At 37.8% G+C, this 13,042-nt stretch overlaps 1 protein-coding gene across 3 annotated transcripts in view; it reads right to left on the bottom strand.

The window, feature by feature from the left end:
* Window positions 1–904: 904 nt before the first annotated feature.
* GIN1 (gypsy retrotransposon integrase 1) overlaps window positions 905–13,042 on the bottom strand; it is a 30,177-nt gene continuing 18,039 nt past the window's right edge. For all 3 annotated transcript variants that reach the window (XM_043913732.1, XM_043913734.1, XM_043913733.1), the window contains 4 exons: window positions 10,216–10,407; window positions 9,953–10,126; window positions 9,204–9,486; window positions 905–1,267 (listed from right to left, as the gene is read on the bottom strand). In XM_043913732.1, the coding sequence (XP_043769667.1) occupies window positions 993–1,267; window positions 9,204–9,486; window positions 9,953–10,126; window positions 10,216–10,407 (924 nt within the window). In that variant the 3' untranslated portion in view covers window positions 905–992. The remainder of the gene's footprint in view (window positions 1,268–9,203; window positions 9,487–9,952; window positions 10,127–10,215; window positions 10,408–13,042) is intronic.

The following is a 13,042-nucleotide window of genomic DNA, read 5'->3' on the forward strand; positions in this document are numbered from 1 at the left end:
TATTATAGAAATTATAGTTTAAAATCTTTGATAGCAGTTATTTTATAATTTTCTTTTTTTTTCCATTTATTTTTATTAGTTGGAGGCTAGTTACTTTACAATATTGTAGTGGTTTTTGCCATACATTGACATGAATCAGCCATGGGTTTACATGTGTTCCCCATCCCGATCCCCCCTCCCACCTCCCTCCCCATCCCATCCCTCTGGGTCTTCCCAGTGCACCAGCCCCGAGCACCTGTCTCATGCATCCAGCCTGGGCTGGTGGTCTGTCTCACCCTTGATAGTATACTTGTTTCAATGCTATTCTCTCAGAACATAATTTTATAATTTACTTTTTTAAGACTGCAGAAAAAAATTTATTAATGGATGCTTTTGACTTTAATATATACTATGGAAATGCACACATGTTTTTAAGCCAATATATAGTTTCAGATCCTAATCCTTAGCCTGTCTAACAAGGTGAACTTACCAATACCCTGTAGGAGCCCATTAAGTAACTACAGTATTTTTAGATGTTTCAGTGACATAGGAATAGGTTCCATTTAACACATTCAATAAATATTTATTAATGCAGTTCTAGGTAGTTCAAACAGTTTTTAAAAGGGGGGAATATTTTTAAAAAAATGGAAACTGAAAACATGGTAACAATACCAAAGTTTTGAGTTGGAATTTAGTTTACTTCCCAAGAAGCAAGCATGCTTTGCCTGTTGTTTTTGTAGAAGAAACAATGATATCCATATATTACATGCTTCCTTTGCCTAAATATATATATACATATATATATATATATACACACATATATATATATATATATGCACTGACATTCAAATGAAGAACTTCAGATAAATTAAATAATTACAAAATAAACCTTCAGGATTTAGTCATTAAGAGTTTGTCAAGATACTTTTTCTATGTAATCTTTTTGAATGGCAAAGATAAGATTCAAGGTGATATATTCTCTAAACAGCACTTTAAATGAATTTTTGTGTTTACTAAGTTAAGTACTCAAGGACTTGGTTTGAAGAGTCCAAAAGACTAAAAGTCTGCTTTTCAAGAGCATTATGATCTTCCATCAGTGGAGAGATTTTGGCATTTCTGTATTCTAATAGCTCACGATCCTTGCTTGACGTCAGTAACTCGCTGTCGACTACTCCAATGGCGGCATCTTCCACCAGAATACTTGCTTGGTACGCTCCAACTGGAAGCTCAGGCATTCCAACGTAGTCATGATCCGCCACTACTGCACCGTGTAAGGGATGGAGACCATCTGAAAGAAGGAACACAAGTTTGCCTTTCAGAACCATAATTAAACCACTTTAAAATGAAATAATGTAAAATAAGGAATAAAATCCTAAGTAATACAAATTAACTATCAAGATTAATTTCTGGTGGGTTCTCTTATCTCCTAAATAAATACATGTTGAAGAATGAATAAAATGATATATGAATTTGACAGTTCATGCATACAGAATTCAGGAGAGATCAAAGAATTAAGAGAGTCAGACTTTTTAAAAAAAAATAGGAATAATATAAAGGAAAAAAAATAATAAAAATAGGAATAATATAAAGGGATTTTTTTTTACAAGTTAAATTTTTTTTTTTATTGTGGTACTATTGATTTACAATGTTGTGTTAGTTTCAGGTGTATAGCAAAGAGAATCTGTTATATACGTATACCATATATCCAACTTTTGGGGGGTTCTTTTTGCTATAGGCCATTACAGAGTATTTTCTTCATCTGTCTTTGGTAGGTGTAAGTGAGGGGGTGGAAAGGGCTGAGAATCATGGTATAGGTTAAAAACAAAAGTTATAAACTATATTTTTGATGTTGATGATATCCTTAATATATATCTCAAAGCATTTCTGGATGCATTTATGGGGTCCTGAAAGATGTTTTAACAAATGGAATTGTTAAATCCTTATATTTACAACTTTAGATAATTCTTTAACCTTTATAGAATTCATATTAGGACAATAACATCAACTTGTCACACTGTGAAGTGATAAACTACAGTGAAGATAAAGTTCCTAGAATCAGGTGTATATAAGAGGTATGCGCAAGTAGGCAGGCTACAACGGATTAGATTAATTAGCTTCCTTAAGTCTAACTTAATATTAAAATGCTCATGAACTTTCAAGGTGTACCTAAATCCATACTAAAATACTGACAAGGAATTTTCCTTGTCAGTATTTTATTCTATTTTCAGCAAATTTATCTTCACTATCAGGGGAAAAAAGTGCTTAGAATGAGGGTTAAACAGCAAAGCAGCGGAATCTTTATAAACAAAGGTTAATGTAGATAAAAGAATTCCTCCCTACATAGTATTCTAATTCATTACAACAAAGAACTATTCCACTACTACTGATTAGCTTCCTGGACCCCTGTCTTCTCTTTCTGGATTGTCTCCCAAAACAGTAACAGAATCTCTTAAAAGATTTTAATAGCTTAGTTCAGTTCAGTTCAGTTCAGTCGCTCAGTCATGTCCAACTCTTTGCGACTCCATGAATCGCAGCACGCCAGACCTCCCTGTCCATCACCAACTCCCGGAGTTTACTCAAACCCATGTCCATCGAGTGGGTGATGCCATCCAGCCATCTCATCCTCTGTCGTCCCCTTCTCCTTCTGCCCTCAATCCCTCCCAGCATCAGGGTCTTTTCCAATGAGTCAGCTCTTTGCATGAGGTGGCCAAAGTACTGGAGTTTCAGCTTCAGCATCAGTCCTTCCAATGAACACCCAGGACTGATCTCCTTTAGGATGGACTGGTTGGCTCTCCTAGCAGTCCAAGGGACCCTCAAGAGTCTTCTCCAACACCACAGTTCAAAAGCATCAATTCTTCAGCGCTCAGCTTTCTTTATAGTCCAGCTCTCACATCCATACATGACCACTGGAAAAACCATAGCCTTGACTAGACAGACCTTTGTTGGCAAAGTAATGTCTCTGCTTTTTAATATGCTATCTAGGTTGGTCATAACTTTCCTTCCAAGGAGTAAGCATCTTTTAATTTCATGGCTGCAGTCACCATCTGCAGTGATTTTGGAGCCCCAAAAAATAAAGTCTGACACTGTTTCCACTGTCTCCCCATCTATATCCCATGAGGTGATGGGACCAGATGCCATGATCTTAGTTTTCTGAATGTTAAGCTTTAAGCCAACTTTTTCACTCTCCTCTTTCACTTTCATCAAGAGGCTTTTTAGTTCCTCTTCACACTCTGCCATAAGGGTGGTGTCATCTGCATATCTGAGGTGACTGATATTTCTCCCGGCAATCTTGATTCCAGTTTGTGCTTCTTCCAGCCCAGTGTTTCTCATGATGTACTCTGCATATAAGTTAAATAAGCAGGGTGACAATACACAGGCTTGACGTACTCCTTTTTTAGAACTCTCAAATTTTGAGTTCAAGAAACAGCAAAAGGAACATCAACAGCTCATTTAGACTAGAGATCAATGAAAGTTTCTCAGAGCAGATAAATGTGCTAATATATCCCAGAACATGATTCCACCATACTTATCCTCATACTAATATTGGAAGGACTGATGTTGAAGCTGAAACTCCAATACTTTGGCCATCTGATGCGAAAAGCTGACTCATTTGAAAAGACCCTGATGCTGGGAAAGATTGAAGGTGGGAGGAGAGGGGGACGACAGAGGATGAGATGGTTAGATGGCATCACCCCCTCAATGGACATGAGTTTGAGTAAACTCCGGGAGTTGGTGATGGACAGGGAGGCCCTGGCATGCTGCAGTCCATGGGGTCGCAAAGAGTTGGACATGACTGAGTGACTGAACTGAACTGAACTGAATATGTGAAAAGCTAACTGAATCTATTCCAACCCTGTAAGCCACACATTTATGAACTTTAAATTTACAAACATCAAAAAATCAAACAAAGCTATGCTCTTTCCTAATAGGTGGCGTAAGTAGACTTGGGCTTGTATGGACATTTAGTTTTGCCCATTTACTTCTTCATTAGGGAAAGTGTACCTGGTATTTTAGTTTTGAGAGGTTTTCTAAGTTTAACCTCACCAATTCTTATTAATGCAAAAGCAGTAATTACATTGAAAATGCTGTTAAGATACACATAGTTATGATGGAAATAAAAGTATGGATAATTGAAGGTGACAACAAAATAATTCTATGTTAGTAGGCAATGAAATGCTGAACAAGAGAACAATTCTGAAAGATAAAAAAAAATCATGCAACCCATGAGATGTGCTATGCTCAATAGTAGCAAGAAAGAGGAAAAAATGATTGGTGAAATCAAAACACCTTTAGAATGTGTTGCTAGAGGTTCAACATCAAAGTTTGCTATTAGTCTGTTAATAACAGAGAAAGCTAGGTAGTCATTTAAAATAACTTGAAAGGTTAAGTAGGGTAAAAATGTTGCTGATGAAATTTTTCTAATAAGTCCTGGAGAATTTCATAGGTTCAGAGTACAATGCCACAATGTATTAGTGAGAACAGTTACTATAAGCATTTTAAGTATTCTAAATTGGATCTTTGCAGAGATCTTTGATGAAGGAAGTTTTCTGTCTCAAAATGTTTTTCCATACAGATAAAGCAGGTCTACTATAGAAAAATATGTTCAGTAAACATGTATCAACAGGGAAACTATGGATAGATGTAAAGTTTTTAGAAGTTATCCCTTTGATTTCCTGAAAATGAATTCAAAGACCTTGAGGGTAAGCACCTCCTAGTGACACAGACTTTGAAACAAAAGGACTTGATCAACCTCACTTGTTTGTAAAAGACGAGTCCATATGTAAGTAACCAATATATATATCTGAATGTATACACACACACTTTCTTTTAAGTAAGCTTTAAAGTAACTGAGTGGGACAAAACTGCAGCGAATCAGGATTATACTCAGCAAAGTCTACACAAGTTACTCTGTATGCAATGGAAAACTACTCTGGAGATTTCAAGTTGCCTTTGTACAGAAAAAACAATTCCCATTCATTTGGAAAGGTCAAATATGTTTCCATCCTACTTTGTTCTAAATCTAGTGAAGCCAACAGAAATGTTCTTTAACTTCAGAAAAGATTACCAAAGATTTACCAGAAAGAGAGTTTTGAGGCCTTAACATGAATGCTGAAATAATACTATTTTAGATATATTGGATTATTATAAAATATATTACTAAAATTATTTTCACCTACTTTTTTTAACATGATTACTAGAAAATTTTAAATTATATATTACATAGTTTTTTCATTATATAGCTATTAGACAGTACTAATTTAGAATAATCCTGAGTTATGGATAAAGAAAAGAACAAGATAAGTTTTTGCCCCCAATATAAACAGAAATAAACAAAACCGTATTAAAGGACTAGTCTACTCAGTCACATTACATGATAGAATTTACTTAATTTTTATTTTTTCATTCTATTGATTTAGTTACTAATATAAATGCTTGATGAAAGCATTATTTCAGTTTTGACCAGACTGATTGATTAAGTCTTTAGTTTCTCAGAAGGAGAGGTATTTTCAAGACATGTCAGGAAGATGTTATCAGCAGTCTTGACATACTTTTCCTTATTTAGTCTTAGAGTAAAAAACAAAGTGAGATAAGAATGTTAAAATTTCACTAAGAAGAAAAATAAAAAGCACATATTAAAACCAAAGCCTCAAAAAAAAAAAAAAACCAAAGCCTCAGAAAAGTCTCAGTGATTTGGATTAACTTATTTTTTTCAAAGAGAAAAAGTATAAACTTTCAGGACAATTTTCTAATTCTGAAATGAAGTGTCTTGACTAATCCTATACATGGTCTGATATCCTAAAACTAGTACAATGTGTTGCCCTACTAGTACTTTTCTCAGGATAAAATAAATAACTGTAATTTGATACTACTTAATTATTATAGTGGCTAAACCAATACTAACAGAGAACTAAATGATTCTTGAGATGACATAACTAAGAGGTCAAAGGAAGGCACTTTGCAGAAACTACAATTGGTCTTCATACCCCAAGGGCTGCACCACGGATGTGGAGGTGGGGGAGAACAGGGCCATTTCATATAAGGGACCTGGGCATGCGTGGATTTTGGTATCCATAATAGGGGTCCTGGAACTGACCCTCTGTGGATACCAACAGATGACTGTGTAGTAATAATAAAGTGAAGCTTTATTTAATATAGGGACTAAGCTTTGTTTTCTGTTGTGAGTGCAGACCATAACTGTGTTAGGCAGAATAGTGGACCCCTAATGGTAGCTATCAGAGAAGCCAATGGCAACCCACTCCAGTACTCTTGCCTGGAAAATCCCACGGACGGAGGAGCCTGGTAGGCTGCACTCCATTGGGTCGCTAGGAGTCGGACACGACTGAGCTACTTCACTTTCACTTTTCACTTTCATGCATTGGAGAAGGAAATGGCAACCCACTCCAGTGTTCTTGCCTGGAGAATCCCAGGGACGGGGGTGCCTGGTGGGCTGCCGTCTGTGGGGTCGCACAGAGTCAGACACGACTGATGCGACTTAGCAGCAGCAGCAGCAATGGTAGCTATGTACTAATTCATGAACCTTGTGATTATGTTACCTAACATGGTAAAGAAGGATTAGGGTAGTGATGGAATTAAGGTTGCTAACCAACTGACCAATTAACCTTAAAGTAGGGAGAGTATCTTGGATTATCAGGATGGGCCCAGGCATAAGTGTCCTGAAACGCAGAAGATGAAGGAAGAATAGGAGGCTGGAGTGATGTAACGTGAGAACTCTACCCCACTGCTGGCTTTTAAGACAGGAAGAGGACCACAAGTCACGTGATGTGAGCAGCCTCTGGAAGGTGGAAAATGCACAAAAACCCCCTCTTGAGCCTCCAGAAAGGAACACAGCCCTGCTATGCCTTACTGTAGCCCATTGAGACCTACACTGGATTTCTAAGTATAGAACCATGAGACAGTAAGCTTGTGTTGTTTTAAGCCACTAAATTTGTCATTAATTGTTACGGCAGCAATGGGAAACTTATAAAAGAATAAAAACCATTTCACAAACTGTGAGATGCAATCAGACCAAGGCCTTTAGGGGAGGCAGACACATAGTGATCATGATAATTTCCAATCAAAACAAAATTACTCAAAATCTATGTCACATACAATAATGAGGAGTCAATAACATTTTTCCACTCAAAGGAAAATATTATGAAGAGACACAATGGTATGACATAAAATTTCTTGTTAAAATAGTCTTGAAAAGGTGCCTGGAACTGAACTAGACAGACAGACACACAGCCCTGCTTAAAACAGCAATGAGAAACACTGTCAACCTAGTGCTGAATGTGCTCCCTCTGGGTAAGAATGGGTGAGAAGTTGGCAACAGAAGCCTGTCTGTTCTGGATGGTGAGCTTTAATGCAGCTATGGTATCTTGAAGCTGGTAAGAGCAACAATGCAGACAAACTCACAGTCCTTTTGGCTACACTATGCTCAAATTTATGTCAAAAGTGTGGGATGACTACTCAGAGACATTATATTTGCTTTAAATTTAGTTCAAAGACTTTAAAATCAGCTTTTGAGGTGAAGATTTTGAGGAAATATGTGATACTAGAGGAAAAGATGACAGAAATCACATTTGTTTTGAATTTCTATAAATAAGAGAAACATAAAAACAGACCAGAGTAAACAAGAACTGGACTCCAGGATAGCTAGATTAGTACTTCTCTTGATTACAAAGAAAAAATAATTTTATCCATCAATCTCAGGTTCCTTATATGTACACTAGTACTAATTTTGCAATTTCCTTTGTATTACTGTAAGAATAATCAGCAGAGAATTTAAGCATGAAGCAAAAATTGTCTTGCTTCTGTTTAGAAATTGTTCTATTCAGCTGGATTCTGAAATATTCAGTAGCAGCAGAATGTCAGGTCTCTTTAAGAAATTCTTTGGCAAGAGCAAGTTACAAAACGGTGAAACAGATCCTGATGCAGTAACATTTTAAAAAAAGATTTTGCATTAATTTAGGAGGGTTAACACATTAGAAGGAATCAAGTCCTGAACACCAAAGATTGAGGGGAAAATCAGAAGAAAAGACAACCTGCACCTTATAATCTTTTGTTCCTATTTAACTTGCAGAAGGAAGAAATCATAAAGGGTAGCCTAGAACTGAGAAGGCACAAGGAATAAAAATGCTTCTTTTAATAGAGAATGAAGGTACTGGGAGCTTTCTGAGTTGGAATGGTCCAAGGTAAGTTTACTAGAGCAGCTGCTTCTGTCCTAAGGAGAAAGAAAGGTACTAGGGGCTTTCAACATGACAGCTGTGACCCAGATCAGAAACAGCTGAGCAGCCTCAAGGGCTTCATATCCTAAGAAAGAGGGTTATCTATTATCATTATTTTTGTAATTATTATTTACTTAAGGCTGTTAAATAACAGAGCTGCTTATAATGTTTTAAAAGGCACTAAATTGCATCTTTCTTGTTACTCAGATTCAAATAATTTTGATGCTTTATCTTTCTTTACAGAAAAAACAAAAGTAACTTGCTAAGATACCAGTTTATTCCCTCTCAGTTATCTACCTCAAAGAAACTCTAGAGAGCAGATACAATAGGACAAAATAAAAGCTTCAGTAAAGTAGGACTTAAACTGAAAGCCATGTCAATTAGCTCTAGTCTACAAAAGAAAGCATCAGAGAAGATGAGGATACCTTAGCTACCCAGACTCACGTTCTGGAGCGAGGAGCATCGCCTGGGCGCTACTGCCCCCCGTAACAGCGTCTCACGGCGTTCTCAGCAGTGCCCCCTCTCCCCTCCTCCTCACCTACCGTGGCCGTGACTAAGGTGCAACAGTAACAGAGAATCGTATTTTTAAACAGCCCTTAATACATTTATCTCACAACAGAATTTGGCATTATTTATCTTAGCTACTACCATGTCATGCCAAAAGTGACAAAATATGCTGAAAGTGAAAATAATGAAGATGTAATTCTTCCCTCTATGAAAGATGTCCAGTATCTTGCACATGAACTGTGGGAAAAAGTGTGTGAAAGTACACCAGAAATCAAAATAAAATCTCTTACAAACTTGACAGTTTCAGAAGCCATATGCTAACAAAAAACACTCTTTGGGCTCCAACACTGTACGAATTTTATAAAAACGAAAAGGGAAAATAAAACCCAACCAAAAGAAAGGCAGGGAGGAGGAGGAGAGATTTCTTGTAATTTAACTTCTCTTTTCATTCAAAGAAAGTAAAAATGTAGAGAAGGGACAGATATTTACCTTGTTCACGCAATTCTCTTACATAGGGCTTCAGGTGGGACATTTTGATAGGTCTTTTAAGTCTAGCTCCAGTGCTGTCCCGCAGAACAGCACATCCATTTTCTGTAATATAGTCTATGACACAAGGACCAACCCATTCAGACTGGAAACGACCATCCTTCCACCAGTTTTTCCTCTGCCGTAAAACTTCATGACCCACTTTTAGATGAAATGGATTTAATTGCTTTGGTTTCTTTTTAACAATGATTTTGCTTTTATTTAGTTCATCAAAATTGTTTTCCACCTGCAAGTATTAAAAAAAAAAAAAAGAAGGATGAAAGAGCTATAGTTTCTTGAAAGTAAATACAGATAATATTATAATAAAAACATTATTGAGATGCTACTGAAAGCTAGGGAAGAATCCCATTTAATTTTTTAAAACAGTATTTCAAAATCAGTATTATTACCCTAACTTCATAAAGAAAATAAAGTAATATGAGATGAAGTAACAGGCCCAAGTTAAACAACTGGGAAGCAAGACCAGGGATTTGAAAATTCAGCTGTACCTTCATTCCAAAACACATGGTCCTATTAACGTCTCTCAGAATTTCACAGCTAATAAACACACTGTTTAATCAAGACATGCAGAATTCAATGGAAAAAACTGGGTTTAAGTGTATATCATACATATGTGTGTATGTGTATATGCTGAAAAAACATTTTTATATCATTTAATAGACTTTTTATAGTTTTCTTCCTGTTAGAATCACCTGGCCCACTGAAGTTGTCTTATTCTCCGTTATTTTATCAGCTTCTTTAATTTCATCTAGAATTTTGGCAAACATACTTGTATTATCACCATCCACTTCACGAATATCTGAAGATGCAGGCATGTAAGGATTTCGATTAAACATTTGAAAATATGGTGTATTTTTAGTAGGTTCCTATCAAGAAAAATAAACAACCATTTGTAATAAAACATGCAGCCAAGAGATAATAACTCAAAAGTACTGAATTATAAAAAGATACATACCAAGTGAGTAACATTGAAGGCAAATGAAACAGCTGATAGGTGATCATCCCAGTCGTTCGGGTAGTCAGCACAGTGTTTGGAAAGAAATGTTTTGATTGTGCTAGATGTACTTGCAGTTGGATTCATTGTTTGGGAGGCATGAGAAATAACAATTTGCTTTGTGCCAAACAATTCACATAGTTCTACATTGATCTGAAAAATATATTAAAAAAAACAGTGACTTTAAAAGTCTGTATTTTATTTTTCCCTTGATTGAAGGGTTTCAAAAGAATTTAAATCTTGCCTTTTCCTTGACCATTTGTGTGCTGTGTCACTTGCTAAGTCGTGTCCGACGCTTCTGCAATTCCATGGACCATGGCCCCGCCAGGCTCCCCTGTCCGTGGATTTCTCAGGCAAGAATACTGGAGTGGGTTGCCATTTCCCTTCTCCAGGGTACCTTCCTGACTCAAGGATCAAACCTGCATTTACCGCGGAGCCTGGGAAGCCCATTCTATGAAGGGTAGTTTGGTGACAACTGGACAATATCTAGAAACTTGATTACTGTCACTAAAGCAAACAATGAGTGAGGGGACCACTATGGACTCCACGTGTTGCAGATTCTCACTTTCCTCCCAGATACAGTTCCGTACCATGTGCGACGCACCATCTTCTGCTTTGCTGATTCAGGAGACTATTATCACTTTATACATATTAGTACAAGCTTCATTTCTTTCTTACTGGATGGAAAAAATAAAAGCTCTAATATTGTCATTCCTTATTTTGCAGATGACTGCTACTTTAGTCAAGGTAGGCAAGTTACAAAACACAAGCAGGCTCAGGGGTTCAACCCAAAACGTTTACTACTTGCTAGGACAAGGTCCAAGCTGGGCCTCAGCAGTACGTGAGCCGTGCACCTCCAGATGTTCAAGCTGGTTTTAGAAAAGGCCGAGGAACCAGAGATCAAATTGCCAATATCCGCTGGATCATCGGAAAAGCAAGAGAGTTCCAGAAAAACATCTATTTCTGCTTTATTGACTACGCCAAAGCCTTCAACTGTGTGGATCGCAATAAACCGTGGGAAATTCTGAAAGAGATGGGAATACCAGACCACCTGACCTGCCTCTTGAGAAACCTGTATGCAGGTCAGGAAGCAACAGTTAGAATTGGACATGGAACAACAGACTGGTTCCAAATAGGAAAAGGAGTACGTCAAGGCTGTATATTGCCACCCTGCTTATTTAACTTATATGCAGAGTACATCAAGAGAAACGCTGGGCTGGAAGAAGCACAAGCTGGAATCAAGATTGCTGGGAGAAATAACAGTCACCTCAGATATGCAGATGACACCACCCTTATGACAGAAAGTGAAGAGGAACTAAAAAGCCTCTTGATGAAAGTGAAAGAGGAGAGTGAAAAAGTTGGCTTAAAGCTTAACATTCAGAAAACTAAGATCATGGCATCTGGTCCCATCACCTCATGGGAAATAGATGGGTAGACAGTGGAAACAGTGGCTGACTTTATTTTTTGGGGCTCCAAAAATCACTGCAGATGGTGATTGCAACCATGAAATTAAAAGATGCTTACTCCTTGGAAGGAAAGTTATGACCAACCTAGATAGCATATTAAAAAGCAGAGACATTACTTTGCCAACTAAGGTCCGTCTAGTCAAGGCTGTATCATTTTTCCAGTGGTCATGTATGGATGTGAGAGTTGGACTGGGAAGAAAACTGAGCACCAAAAAATTGATGCTTTTGAACTGTGGTGTTGAAGACTCTTGAGAGTCCCTTGGACTGCAAGGAGATCCAGCCAGTCCATCCTAAAGGAGATCAGTCCTGGGTGTTCATTGGAAGGACTGATGCTGAAGCTGCAACTCCAGTACTTTGGCCACCTCATGTGAAGAGTTGACTCGTTGGAAAAGACCCTGATGCTGGGAGGGATTGGGGGCAGAAGGAGAAGGGGACGACAGAGAATGAGATGGCTGGATGGCATCACCGACTCGATGGGCATGAGTTTGGGTAAATTCTGGCAGTTGGTGATGGACAGGGAGGTCTGGCGTGCTGCGATTCATGGGGTTGCAAAGAGTCGGACATGACTGAGCGACTGAACTGAACTGAGGACAAGGTCAGCCACAGGTCAGGGTGTCTCTCCAAAGCAACTGTCCTCCCCAACAATCCCGGATGAGAGAAAATCCGCTATCACTTAGGGTAATACCTGAAATATTCAGTTGATTCTCCAGAGAGAGAATAAGACTAGAAGAATGACGAATTGAGCATGAAGTTTTCAATACTTCGGGATAAAAGTGGCACACATTCATTCATTTAATTTCTCTGGCCAGATGTGTTACTTGGGTTTACCCACCTGCAAGAGGCTAGGACAGCCTATCTGGAAGGCTAGGAGAACTAGTTATTGCTGAGCACCAATCAGAAGACAACAGATGGTTATGTATATTTTAATCACTAAAAACTATAGAAGCACCATAAAGATAACACAAACTGAAAAATTAAGAAAACAAATCTATAACCTCATTACTCTTAAAAACCCCGTACAATTTGTATAGTTAACCATACAAATTTTTGTTTTAGCTTCTTTACATCTATTTTTTTTAATTTCTAAAAAAAGGGTTTTTTTACTGTATTTATTTTTAATTGGAGAATAACTGCTTTACAATGTTGTGTTGGTTTCTGCCATACATCAGTGTGAATCAGCCTCGGGTATACGTATGTCCCCTCCCTCTTGAACCTCCTTCCCACCTCCCACCCGACGCCGCCCCTCACGGCTGTCACGGAGCCCCGGGCCGAGCCCCCTGCGTCATACAGCAGAGGCCCGCTGTCTGCGTTACACGTGGTGA

This window comes from Cervus elaphus, chromosome 9, assembly GCF_910594005.1.
Source record: "Cervus elaphus chromosome 9, mCerEla1.1, whole genome shotgun sequence".
Classification (NCBI taxonomy): Eukaryota; Metazoa; Chordata; class Mammalia; order Artiodactyla; family Cervidae; genus Cervus; species Cervus elaphus.